The 16,449-nt window shown below is 47.8% G+C and overlaps 1 protein-coding gene across 6 annotated transcripts in view; it reads right to left on the minus strand.

The window, feature by feature from the left end:
• Positions 1-1,118: 1,118 nt before the first annotated feature.
• The window catches only part of KLHL3 (kelch like family member 3), a 256,432-nt gene continuing 241,101 nt past the window's right edge, over positions 1,119-16,449 (minus strand). For all 6 annotated transcript variants that reach the window (XM_019661575.1, XM_019661580.1, XM_019661593.1 and 3 more), the window contains 4 exons: positions 15,212-15,340; positions 11,609-11,749; positions 9,338-9,481; positions 1,119-5,703 (listed from right to left, as the gene is read on the minus strand). In XM_019661575.1, coding sequence (XP_019517120.1) covers positions 5,675-5,703; positions 9,338-9,481; positions 11,609-11,749; positions 15,212-15,340 — 443 coding nt within the window. In that variant the 3' untranslated portion in view covers positions 1,119-5,674. The remainder of the gene's footprint in view (positions 5,704-9,337; positions 9,482-11,608; positions 11,750-15,211; positions 15,341-16,449) is intronic.

Consider the following 16,449-nt stretch of genomic DNA (forward strand, 5'->3'; position numbering starts at 1 on the left):
CACCTCCCACACGGTGAAGCCCCGCTTAGCCAGGCATCTTACTCTGCAGGCCTGACTCCCGGTGACCTCAGGTATTCGAGAGGAGGAGTCCAGAAAGGGAGCAGGGCAGCCCAATAGGAAACATCCAGCCTCCAAAGGGGCAATACCACCTCCCTCAGAGGTTGGCATGAAAGGCTGAGTATAGGGCATTTAGCAGGGGGTCTGTCAAAAAGTAAGTACACAGTGAGTAGTGTCTACTGCTGCTATCATCACAGTAACAAATACAATTATTTACCATCAGTAAAACATGTGGACATTATTGGTCCAACTGGCCTGAAAACTTGGGCTTCAGTGTTTTTCTTGAGCCACGTTTGCACTTCCCAGGGCCCCTTGGTGCCTTCCTCTCCTTGGTGCTTCTCAGCACGCCCTTCTCCCCTCATCACCTCAAGCCTGAAGTGACACAGGGTTAAGGACACAGACTCTGCAGTGGCTCCATCCTTTTGCATCCATTGCTACCTTAGGCAAGTTGTTTAACCTCTCCGCATTTCACATCTTCATCTGTAAAATGAAGGTAATAGTAACTCAGAAGACTGTGGTCAAGATCAAATGCACTGATAATAAGTAAAGCACTTCGAAAAGGGCTTGGCACATAGTATGTACTCAATAAATGTTAGCTATTATTTTATATATGTGGATACCATATAAACCAACATAGTTCATAGTTGTGTATATTTAATAAAATGTAACTAACATTTGTATATTTAATAATAAAAACATAACAAAATACCTATAAAAGCTCTAAGTCTTATAACAAACTTTTAAATCAATGTTTATTTACAGCTGAGTCTCTCTTCCTCCCATGCCTGAGACCAGCACATCCACCTCCCAGTAATATAGGGCAGTTTCCCCCCCACACCAAACGCCGACTGGAAGCACTGGCCTCTCTGGGCCTCACTGCAGAAGGTCTCTGTGGTTCAGGCTGTGCTGGGGCCACAGAACAGAGACCAAAGGAACCCAGACTCAGCCAGCAGATCTTAAAGAGAAAATTCTTTTAACCTGAAGATATGCAGGAATGTGTCTGTCCTTTTTGTGTCTGAGACATAGCGAAGAGGGTGAACTGCAGAAATGAGATACTGAGCAAGGTTCTCACAGTTCAGGTTTTATTAAAATTAAAGTAACAAAGTATGGGAAACTATTCCTGTTAAAGTAATACATTTGAGGAACTGTTTCTTCAGCTAGCATTGTAACTGATCGAGCATGTGACAAGTGTTCTTTTACAAGAAATACAGCCCCTAATGTCCCCGTAGAGAACACCAGATCGATGGCCTTACCTACACAGCGTGCTGTACAGGCGTCAGGGATCCAGTCTGCCTGCCGAGGGACGACCACACAGACAGAGCACCCACACAGACACACACATTCAGTGTCATGAGTTTTCTTTCAAAGAAAGTATTCTACACATCATATACAAAAATTCAAGAAGTCCAACAAGGGCCCTTTATTGCCACTGAAAAGGGGAGGGGACATAATTTGAAACTTCATAACCAAAGGCAAGAACGTAGCACAGAGCTGTTTGTTCCCCCGAATGCCCCAGTCCCACGCGTTCCTGCCGTGGCTGAGCCATGCGTCCCTGAGCCCCTGGACACAGGCTGCACAGGGGCTCTGTGGTTGTGATTACATCCACTACAGAAGAGGCCTCTTCCATTCCCAAATGCCAGAAGTGCTGCCAGCTCTCCGGCTTGGTCAGTAGGTACACGGCACAGCTGAGCGTGAGGGGCTTAGGACTCTGAAGTAGTGCAAACACTTAAAAAAAAAATACATTCCAACCTCCTTGCTCCTCCAGGCAGACAGAGCCTTAAGAACTCCAGCTCACTGGAGTATGAGTTTGCTCAACCTCCCAACTTGATTCAACAAGGTGCAAATGGGGAGCTCGGAGGCCATTCAAATGGCACCTGTCCCAATAATAATAAAAATCATGTGTTGTTTTTTTTTTTGTTAACGAGGCTAATGGTAGATAAATACACAAAATAGAACCTGGAGTGTGGACACAGCTCAGAAAACAAGTCATTTTATAAGTGTAGTGTGGTGATCTGGGAAGCACCTGCTTGGTGCATTCTTAACAGGGATCATGAGCAGGACCCCTCTTTTCAAGTTCATGGACAAGATGCTTCCAAAAAGGGCATCACCCAACAGCAAAGGCCTTACACAGTCGGAAGCCTTAGGAGAATAAGGAGACAGAAAAGAATGAGGACTGGTCCGCTGGACATGGGACACTGCTGGGAGCACGTGCTGGAGGGCAGGTCTTTTCCTGCAGCTTCTCCACGCCACAGCGGGCCAGGCTCAGTGCCGGGCACAGAGAGCCGCTAGGAGACGGGCCAACCAGCCTCACCCCGGCAGGAAACAGACTCCCAAAAAGCAGACACACAGCAGAGTTGGGTAAGTGCTGAGTCTGGCTTAATGTTGCTCCCTAAGCGATTCAAGAGACACCAGTGATTGTTTTTCCAGACATTTCTACCCGGAGCTACTGAAAAATCAGATTTTAGAGGGTAAGTAACAAAGGGGAGATAGTTCCAGGCATGAACCATGTTTGAGAATGAATGACGTATACAACATAACATTTCATTATCACAGACAATAAAAAGCAATTCAAATATCCTGAAAAATTATCTTATAAAAATATCTACATTAAAATTTTTGCCTGAAAGCTATAGCTTCAATTTTATAAAAAGACAATCTTTGAAAGGATCTGGCTCAGGAATATACAAACATTACACAACAGGTATCAAAGTAAGACAGCTCAAAAAGCATCTTGGGGGATGTTGCCACTGGTTTGTCATGAAATAGAATTAAGTATTCTTCTTGCATAGCAGAAAAGGAGGTCACTTTCATTTGCATAATACTGCAACTGTTTTAGATGGAGAGATGCCATTGGGTACATATGAGAAATAACTTTGGAATTCAGAGTCTGACTTCTATGTTGTTCAAATCAGTCTCCAAGCGGCGTCTACGCTGCTTCTAAACCTTGGGCTGCAATTCCATTTCACCACTGTGATTAGATTTCAGATACAGCACTGGCAAAGCTGCATTCACAACTACTTGCGGCTAGGACAGAGGGGGGCGACGGGGTTCATCTACCATGTAACCAGCAGAGACTTGAAAATAAGTCTGTTGTGTCCACTGTGGAGAAAGAACAGTACCTGGTGACAAAGAGACAGCAGGTTTTAGATGGCATCTGTGGGCAGCTGGAGCAGTTTGGCTTTTTGGTGATGACATACCAGTGTTCTAGTCCCCGTGAGAAAGGACACATGAGGATGAAATGAATATGGCCTCAGCAGCACTACAAGCAGGGGCGGTGCTTCACAGGAAGAGGGATGTGAGATGGGACCAATAGCAGAAATCCAAAAGCAGAAAACATGGCTGACTAGCTTTCAGGGAAGGGACCCTCCTGTGAAGATGACACACAAACAATAGCCTCCTCCACGTAAGCGTGAAAGTCTAACTCCTACGTGTTAGGGGAGCGAGTGGGGAATTCAGCTTTCATCTGAAATCAGGAGCTGTGTGAATAGCACACATCAGACCCCAACCTCATTCCCAACACACACACACACACACACACACACACACACACACACACACACACAGTCCCAAACCTTCCTCAGAGAGGGAGGAAGAACATTTGGAACCAAAAGTTCATTCCATCAGCTTCCAGTCTCGAGCCAGGCAGAGCTCTGAAACCACAGTCATCTCTAGCGCTGAGTTAGAGCACAGCACCCAGCTGAAAGCACATATGGATTCCTTGGGAGACACCTCTTCCAGGTCCACCAAAGCCGGATGTGTTCGCCTCTTCCAAAGGCTACTAAAACTTCTGGGTGCCTTGCTTCTCTCCAAATGTCCCACTGAAATAACATCTGCTCAACATTAGAAGACAGTTCCTCTTCAAGAAGAGTTCAGTGTTTAGTGCATAATAAATATACAGTAAATACACCAAGGGGCCAGCTAGCTGTGGAGGGTCCTGGGTTTCTAAAGCCGGGGGTGTGGTGGGAGGATGCCAGCCTCCGCCGATGTGTGCTTGGGAGGAGAAGTCCAATGTCAGGGTTCACAGAGCCCCTGTCTCCCTGTAGGACCCTGACATCATGGAAGGTTAAAACCCGAGCCCCCAAGTTGTAAGACTGTTCTCCAGACACAAGACCTCCCCTCCTTGTGCCAGAAATTCCAACATAAGCAGCTTGCTAGTTTAGGAACAAAAAGGCTTGGCTTTAAGCTCCTCTTTTTTTCAATGCAAGTGACTCTTGTGAGCCATGAAATACCTCCCTCCTACCAGATGCTTAAAGTTCTGTCATTAATAGTTTTTACCTGTGAATTAGCAAAGTTCTCATTAGCTCCTCTCAAAATGCAAGTGCCCCTGAGAGAGATCACACATTCAGGGCCTACCACCATCCCCTTCCCTCAGAAGCAAGGAGAAGGAGGGTGTTCTGACAGTGGGAGAGAGGGTACAGGCCCTAGAATAAGGGGAGGGCACAAGGAAAGAAAGACAAGGATGTCAGACAGACTTGACTATCATCACAAGGTGCTAAGGGCCAGCTCCAGCCGGAAAGCTCCTTTGAAGACATCCATGTTCATCTGAAGAACACCTGACCCCATCCAATGCAGGGACAAACCTATCTTTGGTTTTGGAGGCAGGGTGACCTTTTACTTTTCCTCCAAAGCAGAACACTTTTGAGGGGAAGTGGGATGTTGTGAATAATCAAGCCTGGATAATAATTATAATGGGGACTGTCACATCCTGGGAAAATCCAGAAGCAGGATCCTCTCTGAAACCGTTACAGGCACTGGGGTTTTTTGTTCTTCTTTTTGTTTTTCATGTATGTTTATTTTTCCCAGTGTGTTCCTCGGGACTTCTCTGAGATCTAGTTTTCCCAATTGAAGATACACAAACTCTCCCAAACTTGGAATCCATGACATCGAAGACCAGTGGTCCGAAGAACGGGCAGTTCTCATCTGCTTCCCGGAGGAGAGCCCAAGGACAAGCACCAGGCTGAGGGGCTGGGGAGCCCCTTTGTTCCTAGTCCTAGCACACAGAGGATGCAGTGCAGCCCTGAAAACGTCCAGCTCTTCTGCAGACAGTGCCAGTAGTCAAAGCCTGTATGTGGGAATGGGCAGAGCACTGTCCTTCTCATTGGTCACTTCTGGACATCCCTGTCCAACTGGACCTCCAACAGACAGCAGCTTTAGTAGTCTCAGGGTGCCCATGGGGCAACTCCAGAAGAAAGGTTCCTGTGGTTTGAGTTTTAGCATAGCTGAAGGATCAGTAGTACAGAAATCCAGTAGACGGTCACACCCCATCCCACTTAGGGAGGCCCCGTGTTACATACACATACACACACACACACATACACACACACACACACACACACACACACACACACACACACACCAGTCCCTGTAGAAACACAAGAGAAGCCCAAAGGTGCCACCTGAAGCTATCAGGAGCCCACTGCTCAGGGCTGAAACCCCTCAGGGGAGCAGGTGGGACCCTGGTCTTCACTCCGGACACTATACTGCCAAGTCCAAGGAGGGCTGTTCTCGCTCTGCTGCAGACTCTGCCAGTGAGTGGGATCCAGCCGTCACGGTCCCGCTGTTCTGAGTCCCAGGCAGCACCCCGCCTGTCCCCCAATTCCTGGTATGGGAGTTGGAGTCACAAGGGCTTGTGAATCACAGCAACACCTAAGGTGAAAGGGGGAGAAAGTTATCATCTTATCCTCTCCAAAGTTATTCAATGTCCCAAGGACTCCATGAATCCAAGACAGCCTAAGCCGCAGCCAACAAAAAAGGGTATAATTTGTATCCAAACGTTGAAGGGCCTCAGGCTGCCAGCAGCTGGCAGCTGCCCACTCCAGCAGCCAAGTCCCCACGAGCACAGTCTCAGCACCCAGGTAGCGATCTTACCCTGCATCATGTCCTATTATAACAACACCCCTTCCCGACCCCAGCACCCAGCTGAACGACGCTCAGCACCATCCCTGGAACCCCAGAGGCAGCTCCACAGCTCGACATTTGTATCTCTTTAAGAGAAGTGATGAGTGATTCATGCCTACTCTTAGAAGACCTGGAATGAACCGGCAAGAACAACAGACTGACCGCATGAAAGTAAGAGAAACGGAGTTCCAATCCTACCCCCTCCACCAGTCAAGCCATACTGGAGCCTCTTTACCTCTCTAGGCTCAGGTCCCATATTGCTCAATGTCCTCCGGCTGAAAGACCACTCACTCCAGTGCTAAGTTTCATACTTGGATAAACACTCCAGACATGTTCAGATGTGTCAGGGTTGCAGCCGAGTTGAACCACACTCAACAGCTGACTGTGTAAATCCAGGTATGACCCTGAAATACTGCCATAATGGACTGGGGCGATGTGGCAGGTACTGTGGGTGGGTTCAGCCACCATTCCTTCTCCTCGTTGTCCTCTACTATAGAGACCAGCAAGTGATGAGCTCAGCTTCCCAGACATCCTTGCTGCTGCGTGTGCCATGGGACCCAGTCCTAGCCAACACGACTGTGAATGCAAGGCTGCCAGTGCGACCACTTTGGCTTTGTCCCTCAATCTGCCCGGAGTGCTTGTGCAAGGCCCGAGGGGCAGCAGAAGCCACTGATAAAGGTGGCAGAACAGAAAGGAGGGGAGAAGCCTGATTCTTCAATGATGGTCTGAGCCACCAGGTCAGCCCTTAACTTCTTTCTGCCTGAGACAAATACACTCCTTTTGTATTTGAACAAGTATCTGTGAGTTTTTCTGATACCCACAGCTGAACAAAACCCTAACTTATGGGTAAGGTCTACAGATAAGATGGTAACGGAAGCCTTATTTTAATATAGTCCCACAACTATAAAATCTTCTAGTTGAAGACGAAATTAGGAGAACACTGCTAAAAGAAACCCCAGGATATCCCAATGGTGAGATTCTGCTAAGAAATCCATTTCATGTTAATTCCTGGATAAACGAACAGACATAAAAGCTTGACCTTGAGAACATCATGCCTGCACCTCGGGCTTCCCTTTCACAAGGTAGATTTAAAAAAAAAAATAAGTTCTTTAATATTAACTTTCTTTTTTTATTATAGAAGTAAAATATTCTCATTATGGAAAATTTGGAAAATTAAGAACACAAAGTAAGAAATCTTTAGTACCTTCACACCAAGAGAATCAGCATTATCTCTTTGGAATGTTTCCTAGCTTCTAATAACAATCACAATAATTTTCTGAGTGGTTTCTACGAGCCAGGCAGGCTTCGTTCTAAGCGCTTTCCAACTATAATCGCATTTCACCTCACAACAGCCTTAAGAGGCTTGGCACAATTTTATTCTCACTTAACAAATGAGAAAACAAAGGTTCAGTCAGACTGATTACGTTGCCCAGAGTCCCAGGGCTAGTGGCAGAGTGGGGATTCAAATTCACTTCCCTAAACAGCAGCTGTTCAACCCCCAGGCCCCAGGACTACAGGATGGAGCTCAGGTGCTGCGTACATTTTTATACCCTCCATTTTTACCCTAACAGTCTGTCACAAACATTTTCTCATGACATTAAAAACACTTTCACTGTATCACCATTCCATAGTTATTTAACCATTTCCCTCATGTCAGACTTTAATTAGTTCTCAGTTTCTTTGCTATTATACATAACGTTCCAATAAATAACTTTGTCCATAAATCTTTGCGTTTCAGGCCATTTCCTTAGATTCTAAGACAACAGATTCCCTTAGTCAATGCGTTTGAACATAAGTAGCTTGTCTCCTTCCCACCTACTTCTGGAGTGGGCAGGCAATAAAGAAACAGGCACGCAATACTCAGCACATATACAGACTGCTAACCACTCACACCCAAGCCTTCCCCTCTCATTACGGCATGCATGGAGCCAAAGGGAAGGGGTCCTGCACGGACCTCATTACCTTCTACCAGAAAATGCCTGCTCTTCCCACCATGACTTCAAAAAGAAAATGACAGTGCTGGCTTTCATAATCAACCATAAGAACAGAATCACTGTAGGACCAAAATGCCTCTAAAATGTTTTATGTTTAGTCGAGAAAAATCCTACACGAGGGAATAAAAGTGAAATAAAGTCATTGCAATTGAAGCCTTATGTTGACAGAATGTGGAAGGTGACAGAAACCCCTTTGAGCCGTTGAGGCACCATCTTCCTTTGCACTGAATTCCAAACAGGAAGGAGTGACTGACCTTTCTAACACAAAATGGGAATAAGAATACCATCAGAGTCTTCGTTGTATAGATTAAATGAAATAACGATCTCAAAATACGTAGGATTATGCCTGGCACATTGTATGTGCTCAATAAATAAATGTTAGCTCGGATTATTCCAGTTTCTGGAAAACCAACGGCAAGGAGCGGGGCTACGCGACGGATATGTTTGCTTGTCTCCCTGTAGGCCCCTGAGCTCAGCAGCACCAGCTGAGATCCCACCCCACACCTCACCACCCCCATCACAACACACTCCCCAGGGGTAAGCCTCTCCGCCAGCCGCAGGCTTCCCTCCCCCCGCCAGCCTCTTGCCTGGGATGCTTTCTCCCCTAACCTGGAGCTGGAGTAGAACAAAGAGCACAGGCTTAGGAGTGAGACCTGGGTTAGAATTCTGACCCTGCCTCTTTTTTTTTTTTTTTTAAGCTGTGTGGCCTTGGGCGGGTTACGTAAACTCTCCAAACCTTAGTTTCATCATCTGTAACACGAAAGGATAGTTCCATTCAACCAGAGTGTTGTTGAAAAGATATGAGCCAATACCTACACTGTACCTAACACGCTGCCCTGTGGCATGGGGAGGGGGCACCAGCAAAGGGCGGCTTTCTGTGTGACTGCGATCCACCCTCCAAGTTTCATCAAGCCCCGCGTCCTCCGGGAAGTGTTCCCTGACTCTGCCAGTGCTCGGCTGGCATGTCCTAAAGTCTCTATAGAACATTCCATTCAGAACGTACATGTACATCATCTTGTATTTCCTGTTTTGTGTAGGCAGGTATTATCTTTCCAATTTAGGCATGGGAGGTCTAGAAAGCAAGAACTGTATCTTATTCCACCTAGGAGCCTGGCACAAAGCAAACCAGGGATGGCAATGCAATTCTAAAGCCTCTTGTGACGACTTACATAAGTTGCAAGTGGCTGCCTGGAACACTGTGTTAAGAATTCTGAGGCTGCATTCAGTGCTAATTATATATACCTGTCCTGGGTACAGAATGAAGGAGTGGGGACAAGTGACAATGATCTGCCACCCCTGGAGGAGGGACTCAATCCCAAGGTTAGCAAGCTTACCCCGCCCCACCCCAGCGGCACCCCCAGTGGGTGGGGGTGGAGCAGCACACTGACCTGCGTAGCTCCTCCCCGTGCTCATGTTGGTTGGCAGCAGCGTCCACTTGTCAGTGACAGGATTGTAATACTCCACCGAAGCCAAGTTGCAGGAGCCATCATCCCCTCCAACCACATACAGGAGCCCATTCACGGCACAGACACCTGGGAATCAAACGGAAGCCATGGGAGACAGTGCAGCAGGGGCACCAAGGGATCAGAACGGACAAAGACAAACCTGGGTTCTCTGGAGGCTCCTTTCCTCCCCTTCGTGGTAGCACAAGACAATGGGCTGCACAGGTCTGAATCTGCTCAGCGAAAGGACACTCCGACAAGAGCCACTCGGTGCCGAGGAGCTCCTTTCTAACAAGGTCACTTCTCTGACCAGGAAGCTTTCACTACTATGTTGTCCTACAAATGTCCCTTGTCCCCAACCCTAAAAATATGTAGAGCGTTATGGGTACGTGCACCTCTCTGCTGGAGCGTTGCCCACCAGGGTGCCCAGACTTCCCATGCCCAGCCTGAGCTATGGAGTAAGACAGTTCAGGGGGTTTCATGTGCGCTACTGCTGCCCTGCTCGGAAGCTTTTCCCTGAAAAAGCCTACTGTAGCCGCACCGTGTGGCCTCCTGGTCATGTCTGTGATCCCCTCGCACAGCTGGGGTCTAAATCCACACATAGTTCCCAGGGACAGGCCCGCCCTGACCTCAGAGTGAGCTGGTCTGGGGGCAAGTAGTCATCAACAGGGACTCAAGAACAGGAAAACGTAATTACTGCTCATCAAAATGTTAAAGGGCCTAAAAGACTGTGTACTTTTCTCAAAATTAGATTAAGAGACTGATAATGCTCAGAAAGTAGTAATTATCAGTGTTGGTAAAGATACTCTCAAATACTGGTGGTGAGAGTGTAAAATGCACCAACTTTCCCAGATAGTGTGAAAAGCACATATGCTCCCAAACTTCATATGGACAAAGACTCAAAAGTTTCACTTCTGGCCTTTTATTCTAAAAAATAATTTTAGATGTATGCATTGATTAACTATAAGGACCATTTATGATAACCAAAGCATTACTTATCAAAAAGATGGAAATAACCTAAAGTGTCTAACAGATTCGTTATTTAAATCATGATCTAGGCATTTAAAATAATATCGTGTAAACAAATTTAGTGTTATAATAAGATATTCATGTAAGATTGTAAAGTGGATTAAAAATACTGTTATAAAACAGTATTACAGATATTGTTTTAAATACTGTTTTATAAACTGTTATGAAAAATAGAAATATCTATGTGAATGCATGTACATATAGACATTTACACCTAAACTTAATTCTCTGACTCTAGATAGACTAGCTGCCTTGAGGGTTCTATAATTCCTCACTCATGTGGTTTAAGGTCAAATGACAAGTTACATCAGAGCAGGCTTAGACAATGAGCAAATTAATAAACTCTCCTCTGTTTACAGTTTCAACAAGTCCGCTACAAATGGATTTAGCAAACAGGCCATTTGAAGGACATAAATCAACCTGAAAGTCACCTGTTTGTCTTTCCAGCCTGAGAAGCTGGGCTAAGCCAATGCATTCATAGCGTAGGGAAGCATAAAGCGAGATACACCAACACAGGACATGACCCACAGGGCAAAATTCTAAAATAAAATTGGGGTATCAGGCTCCAAGATTAAAAACCTAAACGCTCTGAGGTAAATCATTCCTACAGGCAGGAACAGGGGAAGGGAAAGGAAGCAGAGACAGGAAGCACGAAAAAGGGAATAGGGGAAGTGGTTCTGCTGGAGAATGAATCAGGGAGGATGAGTCAGAGAATGAATCATAAATCCTTTCACGGGTGCCATGAAAGGAAGGAGCTGGCTTCCAGGTGGGAAGTGAGAGGTTCTCCTAGCCAGGAGCTGGCAAACACAAGACAGAACCCAGAGATACTGTGTGCTCATGTCCACACGGCCGTGTCCAGCAACGCCAGCGGGCAGGGGCACTGGTGGCAGCCAGAGGGCTTTTCTGGGTCTGTGCCCATCTACACGCAGTCAAAGTCATCACCCTTCACTGGGAGGGAAGGAACCCCCTGCAACTAAGTGGGAGACCCTGTGGCTAGATTTTAGGGTCCCAAGCGCTCCCCTCCCCTAGCCCAGAGCCTGCCCAGCAAATGGACACTCCTGTTCAGGGGACAGACTCCGCCCCGGGCCCTGGGAGTCTCTCCCCTCTGCCTCTCTTTCAGAGTTCATGTTTGCAGGGAGAAGACCCACACCCCCACCCCCAGGGCGACAGAGGGAGCCATCACGTTACCTGCATTGCGTCGACACATGTTCATGTCTGCCACCTGCTTCCAGCTGTTTGTTCCTGGGTCGTAAACCTCAACGCTCTTCCTCACCAAGGGCCCGTCGTGCCCACCGGTGGCGTACAGCTGTCCACTGAGAACCCCAACCCCTGAAAGGCAGAGCACAGTGTCCCAGCCTGAGGCTGGCTCTAGTGACCAGAAACCAGGAGGCCTGGCATCCAGGCCTGGACAGACATCACCAGGAGGGTGACATGGTGAGTGCTATTTTGACCTTGGACCTCAGGGTCCTCATCTGTAAAACAAATACAATGGCACCTGCCACCTCATAAGATTGTCAACCTGAAAACCTCGAAATGAAAAGCAAATATGACCCCATTCTACTTAAAGAAACAGACAATATATTTTATATATGTGTGTGTGTGTGTGTGTGTGTGTGTACACAAATGTGTACACACACACAAATGGGGGGGGTCATATACAAAGAGAAAAAATGACTGGAAGAACATGACCACAACATTCAAAGCAGTTATCTGTGAGGGGTAAAATTACACTTCTCTCCTTTTGCCTTCTATACTGCCTCATTCTCCTCCACTGTTATATTACTTTCATTACTCAGCCTTATATTAGTTGAGCAGAAAGAGTTAAAAACGGAAATGAGCCACACAGCAGGTGTGCGAGGTCATTACTCTCTTTAAGCAGAGGCTGTTTTTCGCACCCACATGTTCTCCTAGATGGCTGAGGGGCACTAAATCACTCAGTGTTGATGCGCCTCAGCTCAGTGCTACTAGTGCATCATTTACAAGTTTCAGCGTAGCCTTTAAAAATACTTTAATACAGATCAAAGGAATACAAGGCAGAAAAGAGTAGGGTGGCACCATACCCTAGTGAGAGCTGGTGGCCTGGATGCCTAGGCTCGGGACCTGGGTCTCTAGCTTCCCCTTTCTGGGCCTCAGTTTCCCCCTGTAGGTGAGGGGGCGGGACTAGTAGTTCCAGTGGACCACGGACTCTGCCATGGACAGGCTGCATCTCCATCAGCTGAGGGGCTTTTTGAAAAGGCAGGTTCCAGCGCTTCACTCCCAGAGACACTGTCTGGGAATCAGGAAAAGTACCTCCTGCGACTGGGCTGCACAGGCAGGTTTCGGAGCCAAGGGTTCGATTTCTAGAATATAAACTTCATATGGACAAAGAGCATGTCTGTCTTATCGCATCTGTTTCTCTGCGCCTGAAGGTGGGGAGCAGGTTCCCAACAAACACTGTTTGAATGACAAAATACGGAAAATCGGCGATTGTGCTGGTATGCGGATGGTTCCTCGCAGTTGCCCTAAACCAACAGCAGATGGTGGTGTTGGATCAACAGTGGCTACCTAATGGGCTTGGGCTAATAAAATTCGGTCGTGTTCCAAAGCTACCTCACCTTCCCTTCCTCCACGCACAGCAGGAGCTAGCGCACGCTGGGACCCAGAGATGGCCTCTTTTCCCCACTGCCATCTGCTGAGGCAGCAAGCAGCCTTCCAGGCACACACGGGCACCACTGCCCTTTTGCAGCCTCCTCCGCGAGCATTCACGCAGAGGTTCCCCACAACCACAGAGACTCCTGGCACCTCAAATGGTCTCAGGCAACCAGAGGCAAGGGCCTCTGGGTCTTTGGCCACCAAAGACCACTCACCACGACAAGCATGTAGGTTCCCAGCTCCAGGGGTGAGACTTCCCCAGATCTCAGGGATGTGAAACTCTGATAAGAGGCTGAACTTGGGAGCCTGAAGCCAGGGCTCTAACAGTAACCTGAAGAGCCCACCTCTGGGAGAAAGATCGTTCCCTAAATCAAGGTCACGGTGCCTCCTGGAGACACAGGCAGAATTGTCACTGTCCAGGGCCTCCAGCCCACATGACCTCCACTCAGCAGTAACCCCGGCCAGCCTGGCAGACAGAGCAGTGTGGCCTCCAAGAGGCCTGAGCTTTCTAAGGCAGCTCTGTGCTGGGGGCTCCACACGGGACTGCCCTCCTACACTTTCTGCTTGGGACGTTTCTAAAAGCAGCCACACGTCTCAGGATGTGCTGCTCCACTCCTTCTGAGCTGTCCCCACATCCTTGGGCTCTAAACACTTGCTCTCACACTTCAAGTCACATAGAGAATTTCTCAGAAGTATAAAAAACACTACCAAGGCTCTATAAACCAAAATGACTAAAAGCTCTGTGAGGGGAGAAGATCCATGGGATCTGTGAACTGAATGGGCCCCGGGGGAATATCTACTGCAACCCCCTCATTTCACATCTCAGGCATCAGAGGCCAGGAAGGCGGGAGGGACTTGCCCAAGGTCACCCGGCAAGTTCGAGCAGCCCCAGCATTAAGGCCCAGGTCTCCTGACCTCCACGCATTTGCTGTCTGTTCAGGAAGTGCCCGAGACAAGCTCCCTAAAAACTGCATCCAAATACCAATGCTTCTTACGTGGAATCCTACAGCTTCATTTTGTTTTTGTTTGTTTTTTTTTCTAACCAGTGAGCACACACAGGTTCTTGAAAAAATATTAAGATGGCATAATTTTGAAGGAGTGCTGAGGAAGTAGTCATGTGCTCAGTACTGTAAAATGAGATCCCAACTCAATCCTCAAAGAGACAAAAAAGAGAAAGGAATAACATTGTGGGGGAAAGCTCCCAGTTGTGGCTTCCCTTCCCAGAAGTCGCACGGCCTTCCCGCCAGGCCCAGGCTGGTCGTCAGTCACCACCCCCCACAGGAACCGGAACAGAGCGCCAAAGCCCAGCCTCCAGTCCTCTCAGACCCGCTCCTCTGGGCCTCCAGATGATGGGGAAGACAAGACAGGGACGAAGGGGCTGTTGCTCCACCTCCTGGAAAAATCTCAAAGCACCACACAGCTCCCAGTCTTCCCACAGGAAGTGAAAGCGGGCTACATTTGGGAAGTCATTCTCTTCCCATGTGGGGGTGGAGGGTGCAGTGGGGAAAGTGATGGGGGGGAGACAAATGTATCTCCAAATACGAACACTAACAGCTTGGCTTTCAAACCCCAAGACCAGGACTCCAGACAGGCAAGCTTTAGCTTTCCCACGGATGACCGGGACAGCCAGGCTTGTCTACTCGTTCGTGGGAATGAGGTGCCAATAATTTGGGCGTCGGAAAGCTAACTTTGATGCGGCACAGACTTCAGTAGAAATCCTGACTCTGCCAGTGACTAATGCTATAACCTTGGGCAAATTATTCAACCCCTGGTTGACTTCCTTTCTAAATCTGATAAGTGGAATTAATATTGTATTTACCTTTTAGGGCTATGGTGAGGATTAAATAAATTCAGGCATAGAAAGTGCTTTATTAGGACAGCACCTGGCACCCAGTGAGCCTTCACTTTCAAGAGATGTAGACACCTCCACAGACACAAAAGGGATGATGACAAGAATATAATCTCATCCGTTTTCTAGCAAAGTGATCCCCAGGGAAAGGGGAATGTTTAAGGGCTTGTGTGGAGCTGCCGGGGTGCGAGTGGGATTACAGGACGTTACAAGGAAAGAAGAGGGGAGGCAGGATGCTCGCTGCTGGTCTCAGGCCCCAGCTGTGAGTAGACGGCAGAGCCTGCACCCTGAGCCCCGCCCCACCCCCATACCTGCGCCACTGCGCCGTGTGCTCATGTCAGCCACGTAGGTCCACTCGTTGGTTGCTGGGTTGTACTGCTCCACGGTGCTCAGGCACTGGCGGGAAGCCCCATCGTAACCCCCAACGGCATACAGCTTCCCTGGAACAGACAAAATGACTGAGGGTGGTGCCGGGGACACCGGCATGGAACTGGAGCACAGCTATCACTCCATCTTTATCCCACGAGGGCCCCTTCCCTCCACCAATGTACTCCCCAACCAGGATAAGCATCCTTCACATCTCAGCCTTCTGCTTCCTCTTACATCCTGAGCTTCTTGAAGCAATTCTGAGCCTCTTTCTGAGCAAGCACCCCAAATACCCAGTGCGAAGCTCTGGCCCAGTACCACTGGGGCTCCGTGTGTTTTTGTTAGTGAACTGTTAAATTTTTCCAGAACCAGGCTCTGTGAGATGGAAAGCTAGAGGGCCCCAAGTCTGGGCAGGCAGGCTGACTTTCTGCTAAAAGCTCACATTAGCAGACAGAACAAACGCGAGGAAATGTTCTTCAGCTAGAACCCAAGTGCTGCCGTAGCCACAGTTTGTGCTCCATCCCCAACTCTCACACATGAACAGAGGGCTCTGTGTGCACTCTGGGCTGGAGGGCTGGAGCTGATCTGCAGAGTCCCTGTAATCTCTGAGCCATGCACAAGAGCCCTAAAGCACCATCACTGATTTCTAAACTAAAAATACCATAAGCTGTTAGACTAAGAGCATCATTTCTGCCTGGGGTTGGGAGTGAGCTTGGGCAAGGGGGCAGGAAATCGTTATCTGAGTTCTCCCAGAGCAGTGATTCAAACATTTTGGGTTTAACATGTAGTCGTGTAGTCGTGTGTGTATGTGTGTGTGTGTGTGTGTGTGTGTGTAAGTCCTACCTTACCTGTGGACCTCAGACTTCTGGGGGACCATGGAGTTATAACACAGATCTGAAACACTACCTATAGACTAAATAAACACCACCAGATGCAAATCTACTTAACAGGGTTATTTAAACAAACAAAAAATCTGTCACTATGTTCTTTCTTAATGGAGAAATAACACGAGTACCACTAGTATATAAAAATCTGCAATTGTTTTAAATTAGAAAGAGGTTCTCAAGCTCAAAACTATGCTCTATCATCAGGACTATTACTGTATCAAGTGTAAAATTATTTCTTCTTCCATCCTTGAGCCTAGTTTTGTTTTCTGCCCCACAGTCCTCCCAACTGGCCCTTC

Source organism: Hipposideros armiger, unplaced genomic scaffold, assembly GCF_001890085.2.
Source record: "Hipposideros armiger isolate ML-2016 unplaced genomic scaffold, ASM189008v1 scaffold_11, whole genome shotgun sequence".
Taxonomy (NCBI): Eukaryota; Metazoa; Chordata; class Mammalia; order Chiroptera; family Hipposideridae; genus Hipposideros; species Hipposideros armiger.